We start from the raw sequence: 15896 nt of genomic DNA on the forward strand, positions 1-15896 counted from the left end.
TTTTTCGTGTTAACAAAGCAATTTAAAGCTTTGTGACACTCACACTTACACATTCCATTCATACATGAATACCTATACATTCTCAACACGATTGCCGCTTTTTGACTGTTCCATTGGAGATTGATCTCCTGTCAAAATTCTCCTGCCAGGAAGCCTATTATTCTCACTATTTTGCCCCCATACAGCGTAGACCTTCGAAGAACATTCAGAGAGTCGATTATATAACTTTTCCTCTAGAGTGGAAACGTGAAAAGTAAAAATATTTTTTGTATGCTGTGTATATATGTACATGCTTACATGCATAAAAATTGTCACTTTTCACGTTTCCCGCTTTAGAGAAAAAGTTATATGATCGATTATCGTGAAGCATCCTACGTCCTAAAGATGTTCTTACATATAGAAGGACATTATTCGGATAAAGTATATTGTGTGGATTGTCATTATCAAAATTGTTACTTGTAGTATTTTCTTTAAAAATAAGTCATCTGCAAATTCGGTCTTTTGGAGATTTTTTCTGTCTGTGTCGGAGATTCGTTTAAAAAGTCTCCGGTTGAAAACTGGAGAGGTGACAATTGTTATTCTTGATTTATTTTTGCATTTAAAGGATTGTGTCTATCCTTATTCATCTATCTATACATATATCCGACTATTGGATATTAAAACCAAGTTTACTCTCTAAATTCTTTAGAACGTAGAATCTCATTCTAAGCCTGTCTTGAAAAAAAGCGACTCAATTTTCAATCTTTAAGGCCCGGTTGTTCCATCTTTTGGTAAATTTTACCTGTTGGGTAAGTAACAATATTACCCAATCACTGCATGCTCGGATTGTCGGATTTATCTAATAGGTAAAATTTAAACAACCGGTCCTAAGAGTGAGATTTTACTCTTCAGAATGAGCTTTTATTCTATATAAAAGTTTTAGAGAATATAATGCAGGCAAAAATGCTGGTTCAGGTATAAAATTACAACACCTTTTCATTCAGCGATTGATCGATTAGTTTATACTGTCATAGGAGAGAGAAAAACTCGATATAGTGCAGTTCCACGTGCCATCTCACAATCAGTTTCATGTGGTTTTATATCTAGAACAGAATAGTGTATTTGCTTTCCGCTGTACAAATTCGTCGTATGACGCGTGAAATTTATTTTTATATGTATTATATTTATAACAGTTTCTCCAATAAATTTTCTTAGAAGAATTGCATTGGATATGACTGTCATTAAATCGGTATTCATAGTTGGATTCTTATACATATATATTTAAGTCTGTCATAAATACATATATATTTAAGATGTCATAAAGTTAATCGCAAGGTCATATTAGCATCTTAAGATATTAAGATGATTTTAATATATCATAGTATTACGTGTATGTAAGTGTGTAATAATCAGGGAATTTAATAAATGGCGGGAAATTTAAATCGACGTGTCATAAAATAAATCATACACACGGAATATTTAAATTTTGAATATAAACGTAGGCGCAGTGTTTCTTCGATTTCTTCGTTTGCGCTCGTATAAGTATAATACATTCGCATCTTCTCGAAGCGGTGAGCTGAATGCGGTGAAAAAATATCCTCACGGCCGCGGCGATGTATCACCCCGCGGATGTGTTCGTAATTATAGTCACGTGACACAGTGGTTGTGTTTATTTATAGACACGAGTCTATCAAGTTTTGGCATACGCGCATGTGCGCGTATGCTCTGCGCACGTGTGTATGTCATTACCGTACCGTATGATCGGATACTACCACATTTGTGCATGATGGGTGTACGACGAGTTTTTTCGTGACAAGCGCTAGAGTGTGTTGCTGGAACCAGCTGGAACATGTGACGAGGATCTATCTAAGTCGGTCGGTTTTTCGAACTTCCGACGCAGTGGATTTCCTTAAAAATAGGAGCTCGTCAAGACATCTTTTCGCACTACGAGGGACTTGTGTAGGCTGGGTGTTGATCGTGAAAGAACAATGCTTGAAGATGTCACCTCGGAATTAGCCCCTCGATATTCTACCACGTCTCATGGTTAACGAACACGAGAGTTATGTCGAAGTCCGATGCTCCAAAATTCGTCACAGCGCTTTTCTCCTTCAAAGGGAAGAATAACGATGAAGTACGTGGAATTCTTCTTCTTTCCCCTCTCTTGAAGATTGTTCTAAATATTGCACTCCTATATGGAGCAGTGTTGTCACAGTTGCTAAAAATGTATTTGTATGTGTCTATACGCAGCGTTTTTGTTTTTTCTAGTTGTGTTTCAAGAAAGGAGATGTAATAACGATAACTCAGGTGGACGATGAAGGCTGGTGGGAGGGCACGTTGTATGATAAGACTGGTTGGTTCCCTTCGAATTATGTCAAGGAGTATAGAGCTCCAGGTATGATACTCTTTGAATATGTTTAAATTCTAATAGCTAAAATAGTATACAATTTGATCCACTTACAATTTGTTCTTTTAACACTCTGTATATTTTAATGTAAGTATTCTAAGGTCGAAAATAATTGTATTTATTTTATGTATTGTATACATACAGATGGTAGTCATGCGTCGATTAAAATGTCTCCAGAAAGGAGTCCACAAGAGTCACCTGCGCATCAAAAACTTAATCGTGATATAGTATTAAAGGATATCGTCGATTCTGAAAGAGTGAATGTAGCTGAACTGCAAGGACTAGTAAATAATTTTCTACAACCTCTTGAAACATCGACTATGTAAGTCATGTTGTTTAATAAGATGAAAAAAAAACAATGTTATGTATATTGTATGATAAAAATCTGGAATTATTACATAGACTGAAGAAAGATGAGTATAAACAGCTACTTGGTAACATTCACGAGGTATTGGAGACTCATCAGTGTTTATTAGCAAATTTGGAAGGAACTGTTTTGCAAGGACTCTCTGCAAGAGTAGGGAATCTTTTCCTAACTATTGCGCCGAGGCTAAAGTCTATTCACACTACATATTGTAACAATCATCCGCAAGCTGTTTGCATATTAGATAGATATAGGTAGGTACTTTTCAAAAATATATCTTTTTTTATTCAAATGTGCTATAAATCGAGTCTTGATCTTTATGTGAAATTTTTTGCTGTTCAAGAGATGATGCAGTATTACGATTTGTCCCTGGTTACTTTGTGATTAAGTTCATATTTTACTTTACTATTATTTTCCATTAAAAATTCCTAATATCGTGCAGGATGATAATTTCAGAAAGTAAACCTTGAATTTTTTGTTTGACAAATGACTGTTTTAACACAATGATTCAATATGGAATCTCACTGGAAAATAATTCGGATTATTAAAACAATATTATGATTTCCAAAAGATAATAATCGAATTGCAAATATATTAATCATGTATTATTATTTTAGAGATGAATTAAATGAATTTATGGAACGCAGTGGAGCAATATCACCTGGTATATTAGTATTAACTACTGGTCTTAGCAAGCCGTTTCGAAGACTAGATAAGTACTCTGCTATGCTTCAAGAATTAGAAAGATACACTGAAAAAAATCATCCCGACAGAGGAGATACTCAACGTAGTATAACAGTTTATAGAGAAATCGCGGTATAATAATTCATTTATATCTATATTATGTGTACAAAAAATGTTATTAATGTTTAATTTAAATATACTTAATCCATTTTATTTGTAGGATCATTGCGTTTCCATACGTAAGCAGCGTGAATTAGCACTCCAAATACTAACTAGTGGAATTAAAGGTTGGGAAGGTGAAGAATTAAATTCATTAGGCGAAATTATTCACGTCGGATCTGTTACTCTAGCAACCGGTGTAGATCGTAGAGATAGATACTTTGTTTTATTTCCTACCACACTATTGGTACTTAGCACCAGTCCCAGGATGAGTTCCTTTATTTACGAGGTATATTTGGAAACGTCTCTGTCACATTGCTTTAAAAACACAATATATAAAGATTTTAATTAATTTTCTGATTAAAGAAATGCTTTGGAGATCACTGGTACGTTTTATTCAAGTATATATCATGAGAGATAGATTCTACCTCACGATATAAATAAGAAATATTATTTTGCTAGCGTAGGAATAAAGAAATATATCAATAGATACATTCTTTGTTTCTAAGTTCACAAGATAGCAACAATTACTTCTTAAAATAATTATATAATAATGAAATGCGATGTGTGCTTTAAGGACCAATGATTGAAAGCATTGTCGTACTGTGCCCTACAAAGGAAGAGAGACAGCGTTGGATAGATCTCTTAATTCAGGAACAGTGTACTAGCCTCTTGAAATCACCAACCACGCCTCGTGTGAGTTGTCATCATCCTCCGTACGCTCGACTCTCGAGATACTTTGCGAAGCTCGTGAGGAGAAAAGTCATATATCCTGAATTGATGAAGAAATTATTATATATTCAGTATATCCTGAGGCCAGATTTAACTAACGTGAAAATGAGAAAGTGTAATGTGACCTATACTATTTTTCCTACTCACACTAGCGAAGGATCTGAGTCAGATACACTCGATGAAAGTAATGTGAAGAAGGAATCACGAATATTGCGTAAATCTTCGTTAATACTGGACGTTAGATATGTGTTAGATAATACTGATCTTAGTACTGTCGGATTAGCGAGCACTTCTTCACTCACGAATTTCGCACCGAGAGTTGATTGCGACAATCGATGTACTTTTGAGACCAGTAAGAGTTTACCTGCTGGTGCTGTAATGAGTCACGTTCTGTCAAACGTTCCGCTCGCGTCAAGCAAGTCGTATACGTCAAATCTTCAAACACGTAATAAATTTTATCGGGAACATTTGGAAATTTCACATGATAGAGATCAAACTGTAGATTATAAATATTTGAGAGCTATCGAAGAGTTTTACCCAAAAAACTTAGACGTCCCAGTTCAGTATTCCAACCAGAACGATAACTGCGATAATAACATCGGGGAAGAATTTGGAGAAACGTGTGTAAATATTAGCTTACGGTCTTCAGATTCGGGAATGGCTGAGAGTTATCACTTACGTTCATCTGAAATTAATTCCTGTTACAAATCATATACGTCTAGTCATACTAAATATACAGATCCTGTAAGAACATCTCATAGCGAAAGCGATAATGATGAGAATAAGTTTGAGCATCAATGTATTTGCACTTCGCCATTTGGCTCTACGCCTCGAGATAGTGCTCACTCGGTGGCTTCGTCTAAAAATATTGATGAATGTTCAAGTCTTGTGAGATCTAATGATGTCGGTAATGATGCTAACGATAATAGTGAGAAGGAAATTCAAGAGACTGTATTAGTTCATCCTCTGATAAATTATGGAAATGTACAAGGAAAAAGGTTTACACAACCAATACCATATGCGCATCAGTGTGTAATTAAAAAAGTCGGGAGACGCGTAGTTCGTCCAATACAGCCAATTATAGAGGAATATGACGAGCCAACAAATCAAGTGTATTCATCTGGATTATATGCTCATTGGTGGCTCAAGAAATCTATCCCGATAGTTGGATGCACAGAACAAGGCAAGCTTCCATGGCATGGCTGTTTCTTTGATCATTTCAGTTTTTTTAACCATGCTGGTGTTTTTACTAATTATCATTTTCTACCAAAAGTCGTATGCTCTTATTTCACAGCCATGTTGTGTGAAGTAAGCTGTCGCTTTACTAACACAATACATTATAGAATAGTCTTTCGAGAAACATCACCAATTTTTATGCGTATGCCTTTATTTTTTATCATGTCATCATTCACTTCGCAAAAGATTCTAGTTAGTTTGAATATACAGCTTTAGTCTTCAAATAGGTCGTGCATTTCAATAATCATATTTCTCTTTTCTAGCTTGTATTTTTATATCAAAAATGTTTTTATATTAAAAATAGACCCTGCAGAACAAAAATACAAATGTATAAATTATAATATAAATAACGTTCGAACAGAGAAATTTTTAGTCCGTGCATGTATACATATAATAGAAACAATCGTAATTATGTGATATTGTTGAAATATTACAAATGATGCATACATATTATAGCAGACAGGCAATCAACCGAACGGAAAACACCAACGACCGGCGATGGAGCATTGTACATCTCCAGGGATTAAGACACCTTGGAGTATTGCATCATTAAGACCCGCTCCTCCCCTGTATTCTCTTAAGAATTTTGGAAAATTAGATACTACTACAGATACATCACGCTCACCACGATCATGCAGTAAGATTGCTTTAGTACTAAATGTCAAGCATTTAATACATGTGAAGTTTTTAATTTATTTTCTATTGTACATATTCTATATTACAGATGAGCGACAATTTGAAGAAGATGCGATTATATTGAAAGTAATAGAAGGTTATTGTCTTTCTGTCAATGCTAGATTTACTGTACATTCTGGAGAGTCTAATTGTAAGTTTCTACAAATCAACTGAGAAACTTTTCTAAGTATTTTTTATATTATTAAGAAATTATTATGCTTATTTTTTAGCAATGCTAGATTATGAATCACAAAAATCACGGGACAGGATATCATTGACACATAACAGAGGCAATTGGGAATATTGTAACGACAGGTGAGTATAAAATATTGTGAAAAATATTTTGCAAAAGATAAATTTTTCTCTCTCTCTTTGAAACAAATATATTTAAATTTAATAATTTCTATAAAATGAAAAAATGCATCAGTTTGTATTAGAAATACTTCATTGTTATGTTACTGGTCAAATTAATTAAAAAATAAAGAAGAAATGGAGTTTTTTTTCTAATTCTTTTTTTAATTATGCTGTATAAAAATTACATATATTATATCAAAAATTGATAATATGATATTAGTGTATATTATTAGTGTGTATATATATTAATGTACTTTTTATGCACAGGACATTATCAGAAACAGTTAAAACCTTGAAGAATCAAATGACTGACTTACAATCGCAAATGTCGTTACTAACAAAACAATTGGATGAGGAGAGAAGATCGCGACTCTCATTAGCTGCTACGGTAAAACGTAGCATGGGAGTTATAGACGCATAAGGATATCGATAACATCAAAGAATTACAAGAAAGAAGTGTTCAAAAATAAATTTTTTACGATGCTCATTTCATACGTGCAAATTTTAATCATAAAACGCATAATATATGTCGCGTGTTGGAATGTTTTCATAAAGTTTACTATTTTTATGATATTTGTATATATATATATATGTGATAAATATAAGATAAAGGCATGTAAAGAAATTATTTATGTATTTTTTTAGCATGTTATACACTCGCAATAAAAAAATTCAAAAAATTGTATCCTATTATAAGATTCACATTTGTTGCGGTCAACAAAAAAACAACTTAATAAGTACTTTGTGCTCTGATTGCATAATAGTTTTAAATAATTAAGATAGAATTATTTCTCTAAAATCTAAAAATATAATTTAATCAGCACAAAATGTTTATCAAGCTACTTTTTTGATGAGCGTAGTCATTGGTCGTAATAGTCTATATGCAGTTTACAATAAAAGTGATTATTACAAATTCGTTTTTATTTACAATGATTATTATAATGTAAATAGGATGGTAAGAAAAGTTCTAATTGACAAAAGTATGTAATTTTATTATATAACTTGTTAAACGGGTTGTCACCAGCAATATTAATGTAATATTACTCGTCTTTACAATATATATTTTGAATTGAGGAATATTATGTACTTATCGTAGCTTGTTTTTTATACGTTCCAATTCGTTAACTCTACTTCGCGCGTGCTCCAATCTGTGCCACGCCATTTGCAGCACCTTTTGACTTGCATATCCGGAACCTTCGTGTGGTTGGCCTATGAGAAACATTTATTAAAAACGTATATTGAAAGGAATATGGTGATATCGTTAAATAAATGTACATACCAGTAGAAACCTGCGTGAGATAATTAATCTGTTCACTTAATTTAGATTCCAATTGTCCTAGAGTCTTCAAGAATTGATGCGTTTGCGATTCTGCCTGCTTCAAGCTTGATTTCTCCTTGCTCAATTCCATACAAGCTTGTCCTGTATAATATAAAAGCACATCTTGAATATAAAAGTAACACAGATCTTGTATATCAAGTATCTTTACTTCTAGTATTCACGTCTTTATGTATTCAGCTTTGTTTTGCATGTTGTGTGTAAATACAACACATTTTATTTAATATACCAGAAATTCATACTAGGCTTTCCATTTAATAACACAAGTCGATACAAACATCATTCTATCTTTCTTAACATTCCGGTAAGTAACAAAGATAGAACAATACTTGTGTCGATTTGTATCATCAAATGAAAAGCACCCACTATGGGAACTGTCTAATAGGAGACATCTTTTGTTCAGTGAGAATTGTAGAATGATTCTTGTATCGATATGTGTTTCTTGCTCTCTCTCTCTCTCTGAAAAGCTCTTTAATTAGATCATAAAAACATTTGACAATTACCTGCGCTTTGTAAACACACTACAATGTCTTTCTCGATAGTCTCCAAAATCTGGATCCTTTCCATCGGCGGCGTCATTGTAATTCTTATTTATAACTGCAGTTATCTTTGATTCAAGAAATTCACGTAACACTCTTGTTTTGATCCTTCAGTGAATTTTACTCATATCTTAGCCTAATTTGTTTTGATAACAATAAGAAAATATTGAAAAACGTTAAACAGCGAATGATACTGAATAATGATGATCAAAATACAGGATCTTGGACTGGTTAGAACGAGATACGAATAATAATCTAAGCACAATCTATTTGCTTTATCAATATCAGACTCAATCAGATCAAATCAGACATAACTGAGTCTCTACCTGAACAGCCTAAACTACGACTACCTGCGTCATCTGCGAGTGCGACCAAGTGCGACTACCTGACATGCCTGATATTGTTAGAAGCTGGCGCTAGAGGGCACTAGAGGGTTTTGGATCCTCTACGCATGCGCGTCAAATTCGAAGAATTAAGTTCTTCTCTCCAAACAGTCCAAACAAAAGAACGCAACATGGCGGAATTGACGCGCGTAAACGCTACGAACGTTGAACTATGTAAGTATGTAATTATGGATATCGGGATATATTCGAGAGGTAAAATGAGTAATAATTACAGTCTTGAATTTTGTTTCACGTTATGTATGTACAGTAAATACGTATGGATATTGGAGTCACTGGATCTTAATGCCTCGGGTTACTGACTGTGAATTGTGATTGGAAATTTCATATTGCCGGTGGAGGATTTATAAGTAAGTAAATATATATAGATAGAATTTATATATTCGCCATTTATTATATTTACATAATACATGCATTAATGTGAGCAAACTATATCTATATGAAGAATTAATTCGCTGTACTAATATTTTATTTTTGAACATGCTAGAATAAATAAAAACTTGCGTGTTTATTTAAGGGTGCTTTCCAATAAGACGCATAAATGATACAGTGTAACACAAGTGAATCATTACATTCGTATTTCCAATGTTAAACAAAGAAATGATCACTGTATTATCCTGGCTGCATTCAGCAGAGAAAATTAATCAGTTTGCGCTTAGTGATTTTTTAATATGATTGATTCTTGCCTTTAGTTCTTCACTGGATCTAAGTGTAGGAACCAATTATATTGAAGAATCACTAAGCGCTACTGAGAGATTAGTTTTCTCTGCTGAACGCAGCCAATAGATCTGTTCGACTTGCTTACATTTTTTACACTCAGCATCTCTTGCTTTCTGTCTTTTCAGAAGAATACCAAATATATATCTATCTCATTTTAAGTGTAAAAAGTGTGAAAAAGTGTAAGCAAGTCGAACAGACCAAATGTCTCAATTGCTGCATGGAAAGTACTATAATAAGTGTATGAGTATAGTAGGAATATTTATATAAATTTTGTCCAAAATTTTTTATTGTCAGCATATATACAAACTTTAATTTTTATAAATCTTTGTTTATATTACTATCTTTTTAATAAGCGACGAGCATGACACTTTTTGATTATTACAATCAGAGTGATCATCTTGACAGTATAAAAATAAGCTGATGTCTGTTATTTTTTTTTGTTAATATTTATTAGAAGCCGATGAAAAATAAGTTGAGAGATTAAAATTAATCTATATGTATATTAACGGATATTAATTTACATTTTTACATAACCCTGTAATTATTTATGTGCAGAATGGCTATAGCGCAGTATTATAAATTATACTATTACTAGAAGAGAAAAAATAGAGATGTACAAATAGTTCGAATTCGAATCATATTGGATTCGATTCGATTCGACCTCACAATGCTTTATTCGCACCTTTAAAACAATATATATTTAATATATATATTATACGATTACTAAGTATTCGACTACGATCAGTTCAACTTAACAAATTTATAACTCTTGGAACAGAATCCCATCGTAAGTAGGGAAGTACTTGTCTGTATAAATTACAATTTTGATAACATCAAAGTCACTAATAAGATTACGAAATAATTAATGATATTAAAGGATATCCTATTTGCATTGTTATTAAAAAGCCTCGAATATATTCCAAACGTTACTAAATTATCTGTAGGGTTATTTAAGGACATAGTAACATGTAGTCGATCGTTTTCAGTGAAAAGATCAACTACATTAAACTTCCAATCTTCATTATTTAGCGGAAGTAAATTTGGATTTAACGTAGATGGCATAATTAAACTGGTTTTAAGATTGTCGAACTTTGCCGTGATATAAATAATGTTGAATACTGTTTTTGATTTTTGCACTGCACCGCATGATGACACTGAGTTGTTTGAGCACTGAATTATACTGCATGAACTTACGACAACATTATCATCAACGGGATTATTCGGAATAGAACGATAGCCGTTAAAAACCATTAAACGATATTTTATACTTGGATCTATTTTCGTAATTTCTATTCTAAAGTCGCAGCAGAAGTTATTCTGACAGATATTTTTTGTGACATTTTCTTCCAAAGGAAACGTTTCAAAGGTATCAATGTCATCATATAACAAAAATATTTCATTATTGACTATCATTGCGTTATTTTCCTGTTTCTTCCATAATTCATCGTGCTCCTTCTGATGGTGAGATGGTACAACTTTTTGACTTTTATCCTTTAAAGGATCGTAAAGATCTTCATTGTATTGAGTTCCTATATTTAATTTAATTTTTTTTATTTTGGGTACCTCAAATATCAACATTTCCTTACGCGTAGTTGTAGGCATTATTGCCTTTCCAATTCCTCTACGACCTGCATAAAATATTGTATATATATTTGCACAATGAAATATTTTAATTGCGAAAAATATTCAAAGTATAAAACGTGTAATTTTACATACCTAAGTAAATTCCACTGCCAGCATTGCCAAAACTAGGTCTGTTATAGCCTGAAGCTAAAAGATTTACATTTTCAGCAAATGACCATCCTGCTTGTAATTGTACAGCTAGAATAATTAATAATATTAGTATACATATACACATATATTTTGATAAAATCTTGAGAAAGGAGAAAGGAGAAAAGATTCTGTCATGTATTGTTTACCTGTCAGGAATGGTACTTCAGAAAACCATGCTGTAGGGTATACAAAATCAGTAACTTGATGAATTCTTGTTAATTCTATCGCAGGTTCGTAAAATAATATATCAAAGCATATAAAAGTTCCAAATCTCACTCCAAAATCGGTATCGAAAGTTACTATTTCTGGTATTGTTGTCACATTAAATTGATATTCTCCAAAAAGATTCGTTTTACGATACCTGTTTAATTATAATTAGATGATGTATATTATAAAACTGCGAGATGTCTTATTGCAACTGTAATTATAATGAAGAGCTAGATGTGTTCTAACCTGGCAATAATTTTTCCTGTGCGATCAAATACAACGTTGGTGCTGTAATAAAACATTTTGTCTTTTGGGCAAGGTACGTCATAGCAAGGTGCTTTCTCAGCGATATTGATTACCACATAGATTTTATTACTCTTTGCAGCACATGATATTTTTCTCAGTGCCTGTATTTTCAAAATTTCTTTTTAGATGATTTCAATATATTACATTAGTTTCTTGCGTTATAAAAAATTGTATGGACTGTATATTGGTTATACATACTTCGCTGACTTTAACAGTATCTTGACTGCAAGGTGTATAATTAGATGAGGCATTAGGAACAATAGTTGTCCAATCCTCCAGTTTTTCTCTTTCCGGAAAATTAATTGTTGTCAAACCAGCTTCAGGAAAAACGATTATATCAACACCCTAAAAAATTATTTAGATGTTCTAAATAATTTTTGTAACATAAAATACATCAAGAATATACTAATTCTTTGATGATATAATTTATGAATTGTTTGAAATTATTTTCTTTTAAAGAAAACTTACATAAAGATTAGCTACTTTAATAAACACCACATATGCATCAGAATTTATTTTTAACGTCTCATTGCTATTCGTTGAATATTTTGGAGAATATTCTACTACAGCTGCTATATAAGTTGTTGCATTTGGCGTTGATGTCTGTAATAAAATATGTAGAATTTATAGAATAATTTGCCGAAGATGTTTTAGATCGAACAATATAATTAAATATACTAAAAATGTATGCACTGCTAAATAGATAAAAATTGCTTATGTTTACCTGATGCGATAGATGTGCACATGTTACTAGTAGATAAACAATAATCCATTGCTGATTCATATTTGATAATCTCAATTATGTCTGTAAAAAAGTAAAAGAACATAGTTTATTGAAAAATAATTATAAGAAATAATGAATAACTTACATAAAAAAATTATAATTTGAAAACAGATGATATATAAAAATTGAAATTATAGATTTTTAATAGCTTCAAAAGTATGCACATAAATTTTTTTTAATTTAAAGGCAAAGGAATTTTGTATTTATTCTGAACCTATATTTTGACAAAAAAAGAATTGATATGTAAGTACAAAAGTATAATGCATTATTTAACATGGAACAAAATGCTTTTTTCATGAATTATATGAGAAAAGAACTGTTTTTAAATTGCTATATCCGGAAAAAACATTTTGAATAAAAAATGCTATATCTGGAAAAAAATATTTTATATAAAATAAAATGCATTTTAAAGGTAAAAGTTGTACTTTAATGTGGCATGAACGAAATTTAGAAAAAAACTTGTCGATGTGCATTTTCTTTACAAAACTTATGTTGTTGTAGTAAAAAATATATCAGAAATGACTCACATTCATCTTGTAAATTTTATCAGACAGTATTATCTGCATGTAATTTTTCGCTAATTATTGGAAACGTAATCCTCTAATATCGTGGGACTTGAAATGACACAAGTTTACGTATTCTGGTAAAACTTTTGAAAAAGTTACATGCCACCGATCATTTTAATTTTTATGTTACATTATATATAACTCAGGCACACAAAAAAATGTTTTTTTAATCCGAAGATTAGACAATGATATTCTTACGTATTTTAAAAATTGAGCTATTTTCCGTCGATAGACAAAATTGTGATGTGATGAAGCAATTTAAACATCGGATTAAAATACATAAGAATAGCGTAATAACATCTTTTCCAATTGATGTTTTGTTAACACAAATTTAATAAATCATTCCTTGATTCACATTTGAATAAAACCTTTTCTAATATTGCGTACTTGTAAAACATACTCAAGTTTGCGAGGGACAAAATTACAATATTCTAAATTAATCTAAATTGTACATAACTGTAAAATAGATTAGACAGAACAAGTTGAAGCAATATTTGATGTTATAAGGTATAGAAAAAATAATTGATATAATTACCTAGAGTAAAATTACTTATGTACGTATAACTGCAGACAAGTTTCCTTTTTGCGCAAGCTTATCATGTGCGTAGCGTAATACCACTGGTATATATTCGCGCTTTAAGTTACTTATAGAAATTCATACTTTAGGTTCCCTTTCCACGATCCTGTTGCGATCGCCAGCGCAGCCGGTGGCTCAATTTTTTTCCTCGAAGCGTTTTCAAACGAACAGCAACAATTAGATCGGAATTAGTTTTCCCCGCGCATACTGCTCTGCATATTCACGAACCCCAAAAGTCCATAAGTTAACATTCTATTGCTGTTTTTTTTGGTACTTAAGTTTGTAGGAGTTCGCGAGACTTAACCATGAGAGAGTTCAACCACTTTAAATATTACATTCAAATTTCGCGCTAACTTATGGTAACCTATGGTCTTGATGATGAATCAGTTCCATTTATAATTCATTGTTAATTCAATTTTGTTTTTTATGCGTTATTAATAAGGTTACATCTTGAGGAATGTTTTTTCACATGGTTTGTTAAATTCTATAGGTCATCAATTAGTTACGGTTCGAAAAAATACATTGAATACATTTCTCTGCCATTGCTTGATATCAAATTTTGTTTAATTGCATAAATAAATATTATGAGAAACTACATATTTTAAATTCTTATTCGATTCTCCATAAATTATTTTCAGAGTTAAAAATAGTGGAAATTTTCATAACAAAGTTCTTTTGTCATAATATTTTTATATTCGTATTTTATTTAACAGCTTTATATACAAATAGCATGATAATACTTGATAAGATAAGATCAGATTCATAAAAAATGCAAAAACAATATAATGATTGATCGATCGACAATGATTTGATCATCTATAAAATGAAGAAGGAGAAATAATTCTAGAAAATAGTCTTTTGATGTTATAATATTCTTTTTTTAAACATTATTTATGACGACTTATGGCATTATTTTAGAATCGAATTTTAATTTTAATATATATCGTTGGAAGTAAATTATATTCATTCGTATAATTATCACGAAATTCGAACGGAACGACAAAAACTGTGACGTAATATGTAAATTATATTTTTCACAGGGACTCATTATGATACATATCGATCCAGAGACCCAGGTAGAACACTAAGTCATAATGGTATCACAGGACGTCATCATGATGTCATTTGATACCAAAAAATTGACTTATAAGTGACGAATGAGATCATGATGATGTCCTTATGACTTCTGTGTTCTACTTGGGGACGCATCACCCAATAATGATATTGTTGTCGTCTACGAATGAATATTCGGGTATCTCTAGATTGGTCATTGCTGGGCCCTTCCGTATACGGCCGGCTGCATCAAAGTGTGAACCGTGACAAGGGCAGAAGAAACCGCCAGGTATGATGCCGGCATTTGGAATTGGTACGCATCCCAAGTGCGTACAGATACCCAACACAACTAGCCACTCCGATCTTTTCACTCTGTCATTGTCTGTTTCTGGATCGCGCAATTCTGATAGGCTCACGGCTCTTTCCTGATCGATAATTGATTGTGACCTGCAATATTAGTTCTGCCAGTAATCCGACATTTATTATTATATCAAATTTCGGTAGAAATTTGCTTTTACAGAATTTTATTTAAAGAATTTATTTCTATATATATGTTTATTTTTCATGTAAGATAGAAGACACTTTTTAGTTTGCGTTTATGTTTTTAAAGTTTTATTTTTAGCTCTTATTTAACAGATATAACTTTAAAAACAAAGTGGTATGATATGGTATTGGCGATCTTCCTCTATATTTTGCAAAAATTTTTATTCTCTATTTTCTCGCTTGAGATGTTACAATCTGAGATAGTAATAAAGTGGTGAGCGAACATATGCAGAAACCTTAATTTAAATATTTTTTTTGAAATCTTAAAAATTTTAAATATAAAAAATTTTTTTTAAATAGTTTTTATGAGAATTTTTTATATTTTAAATTTATAAATATATTATAAATATTATAAATTTATAATTTATAAAATAAAAAAAAATACTTAAAGTTTCTATTCACTCACTACTACTATATCATAATATAGTAGTAATATACAGGGTGTTTCCAAATTAAATGGCAAAACTTCGGGAGCGTGTAGAGGAGTAAAAAACTAAGAAAAAA

General features: G+C 31.6%; 4 protein-coding genes across 6 annotated transcripts in view; 1 reads left to right on the plus strand and 3 right to left on the minus strand.

The window, feature by feature from the left end:
• Window positions 1-1722: 1722 nt before the first annotated feature.
• RtGEF (Rho-type guanine nucleotide exchange factor) lies at window positions 1723-7138 on the plus strand. Its single transcript, XM_018448884.1, is given in 11 exon segments — window positions 1723-2110; window positions 2245-2371; window positions 2528-2705; window positions 2786-3001; window positions 3365-3563; window positions 3652-3976; window positions 4168-4286; window positions 6015-6195; window positions 6283-6384; window positions 6464-6548; window positions 6855-7138. Coding segments are annotated over 11 exon segments (1755 nt in total). The 5' UTR covers window positions 1723-2041; the 3' UTR covers window positions 7009-7138.
• Window positions 7139-7505: 367 nt separating this feature from the next.
• MED11 (mediator complex subunit 11) lies at window positions 7506-8865 on the minus strand. Of its 3 annotated transcripts, none has more exons than XM_018448891.1 (3): window positions 8789-8865; window positions 8427-8598; window positions 7506-8007 (listed from the first exon to the last, which is right to left on the minus strand). In XM_018448891.1, exons 2-3 carry the CDS (start codon window positions 8500-8502, stop codon window positions 7715-7717), a joined length of 369 nt encoding a protein of 122 aa, XP_018304393.1. In that variant the 5' UTR covers window positions 8503-8598; window positions 8789-8865; the 3' UTR covers window positions 7506-7714. The 3 variants fall into 3 exon arrangements, with proteins under 3 accessions (XP_018304393.1, XP_018304394.1, XP_018304395.1); XM_018448892.1 differs by having other exon boundaries at window positions 8813-8832; XM_018448893.1 differs by lacking the exon at window positions 8789-8865 and having other exon boundaries at window positions 7522-7796; window positions 7867-8007; window positions 8427-8788.
• Window positions 8866-10399: 1534 nt separating this feature from the next.
• LOC108723279 (vanin-like protein 2) lies at window positions 10400-13834 on the minus strand. Its single transcript, XM_018448885.1, has 8 exons — window positions 13755-13834; window positions 12594-12676; window positions 12338-12472; window positions 12068-12214; window positions 11810-11970; window positions 11503-11717; window positions 11300-11404; window positions 10400-11211 (listed from the first exon to the last, which is right to left on the minus strand). The coding sequence occupies exons 2-8, from the start codon at window positions 12651-12653 to the stop codon at window positions 10400-10402; spliced, it is 1635 nt and encodes a 544-aa protein (XP_018304387.1). The 5' UTR covers window positions 12654-12676; window positions 13755-13834.
• Window positions 13835-15004: 1170 nt separating this feature from the next.
• LOC108723213 (cytochrome b-c1 complex subunit Rieske, mitochondrial) overlaps window positions 15005-15896 on the minus strand; it is a 2763-nt gene continuing 1871 nt past the window's right edge. The window contains exon 4 of the mRNA XM_018448774.1: window positions 15005-15296. Within this exon, the coding sequence (XP_018304276.1) occupies window positions 15005-15296 (292 nt within the window). The remainder of the gene's footprint in view (window positions 15297-15896) is intronic.

This window comes from Mycetomoellerius zeteki, unplaced genomic scaffold (genome assembly GCF_001594055.1).
Source record: "Mycetomoellerius zeteki isolate Tzet28-1 unplaced genomic scaffold, Tzet1.0 scaffold228, whole genome shotgun sequence".
NCBI lineage: Eukaryota > Metazoa > Arthropoda > Insecta > Hymenoptera > Formicidae > Mycetomoellerius > Mycetomoellerius zeteki.

What these genes read in the sequence shown, in the direction of transcription:
- MED11 (XM_018448891.1), bottom strand. Translation starts at nt 8,502, where the DNA reads ATGACGCCGCCGATGGAAAGGATCCAGATTTTGGAGACTATCGAGAAA. An exon ending in AGTGTGTTTACAAAGCGCAG is followed by an intron (nt 8,008 to 8,426) that starts GTAATTGTCAAA and finishes TATATTATACAG; the next exon opens with GACAAGCTTGTATGGAATTG.
- LOC108723279 (XM_018448885.1), bottom strand. Translation starts at nt 12,653, where the DNA reads ATGAATCAGCAATGGATTATTGTTTATCTACTAGTAACATGTGCACAT. An exon ending in GTGCACATCTATCGCATCAG is followed by an intron (nt 12,473 to 12,593) that starts GTAAACATAAGC and finishes ATTTTATTACAG; the next exon opens with ACATCAACGCCAAATGCAAC. An exon ending in ATACTGTTAAAGTCAGCGAA is followed by an intron (nt 11,971 to 12,067) that starts GTATGTATAACC and finishes TTGAAAATACAG; the next exon opens with GCACTGAGAAAAATATCATG.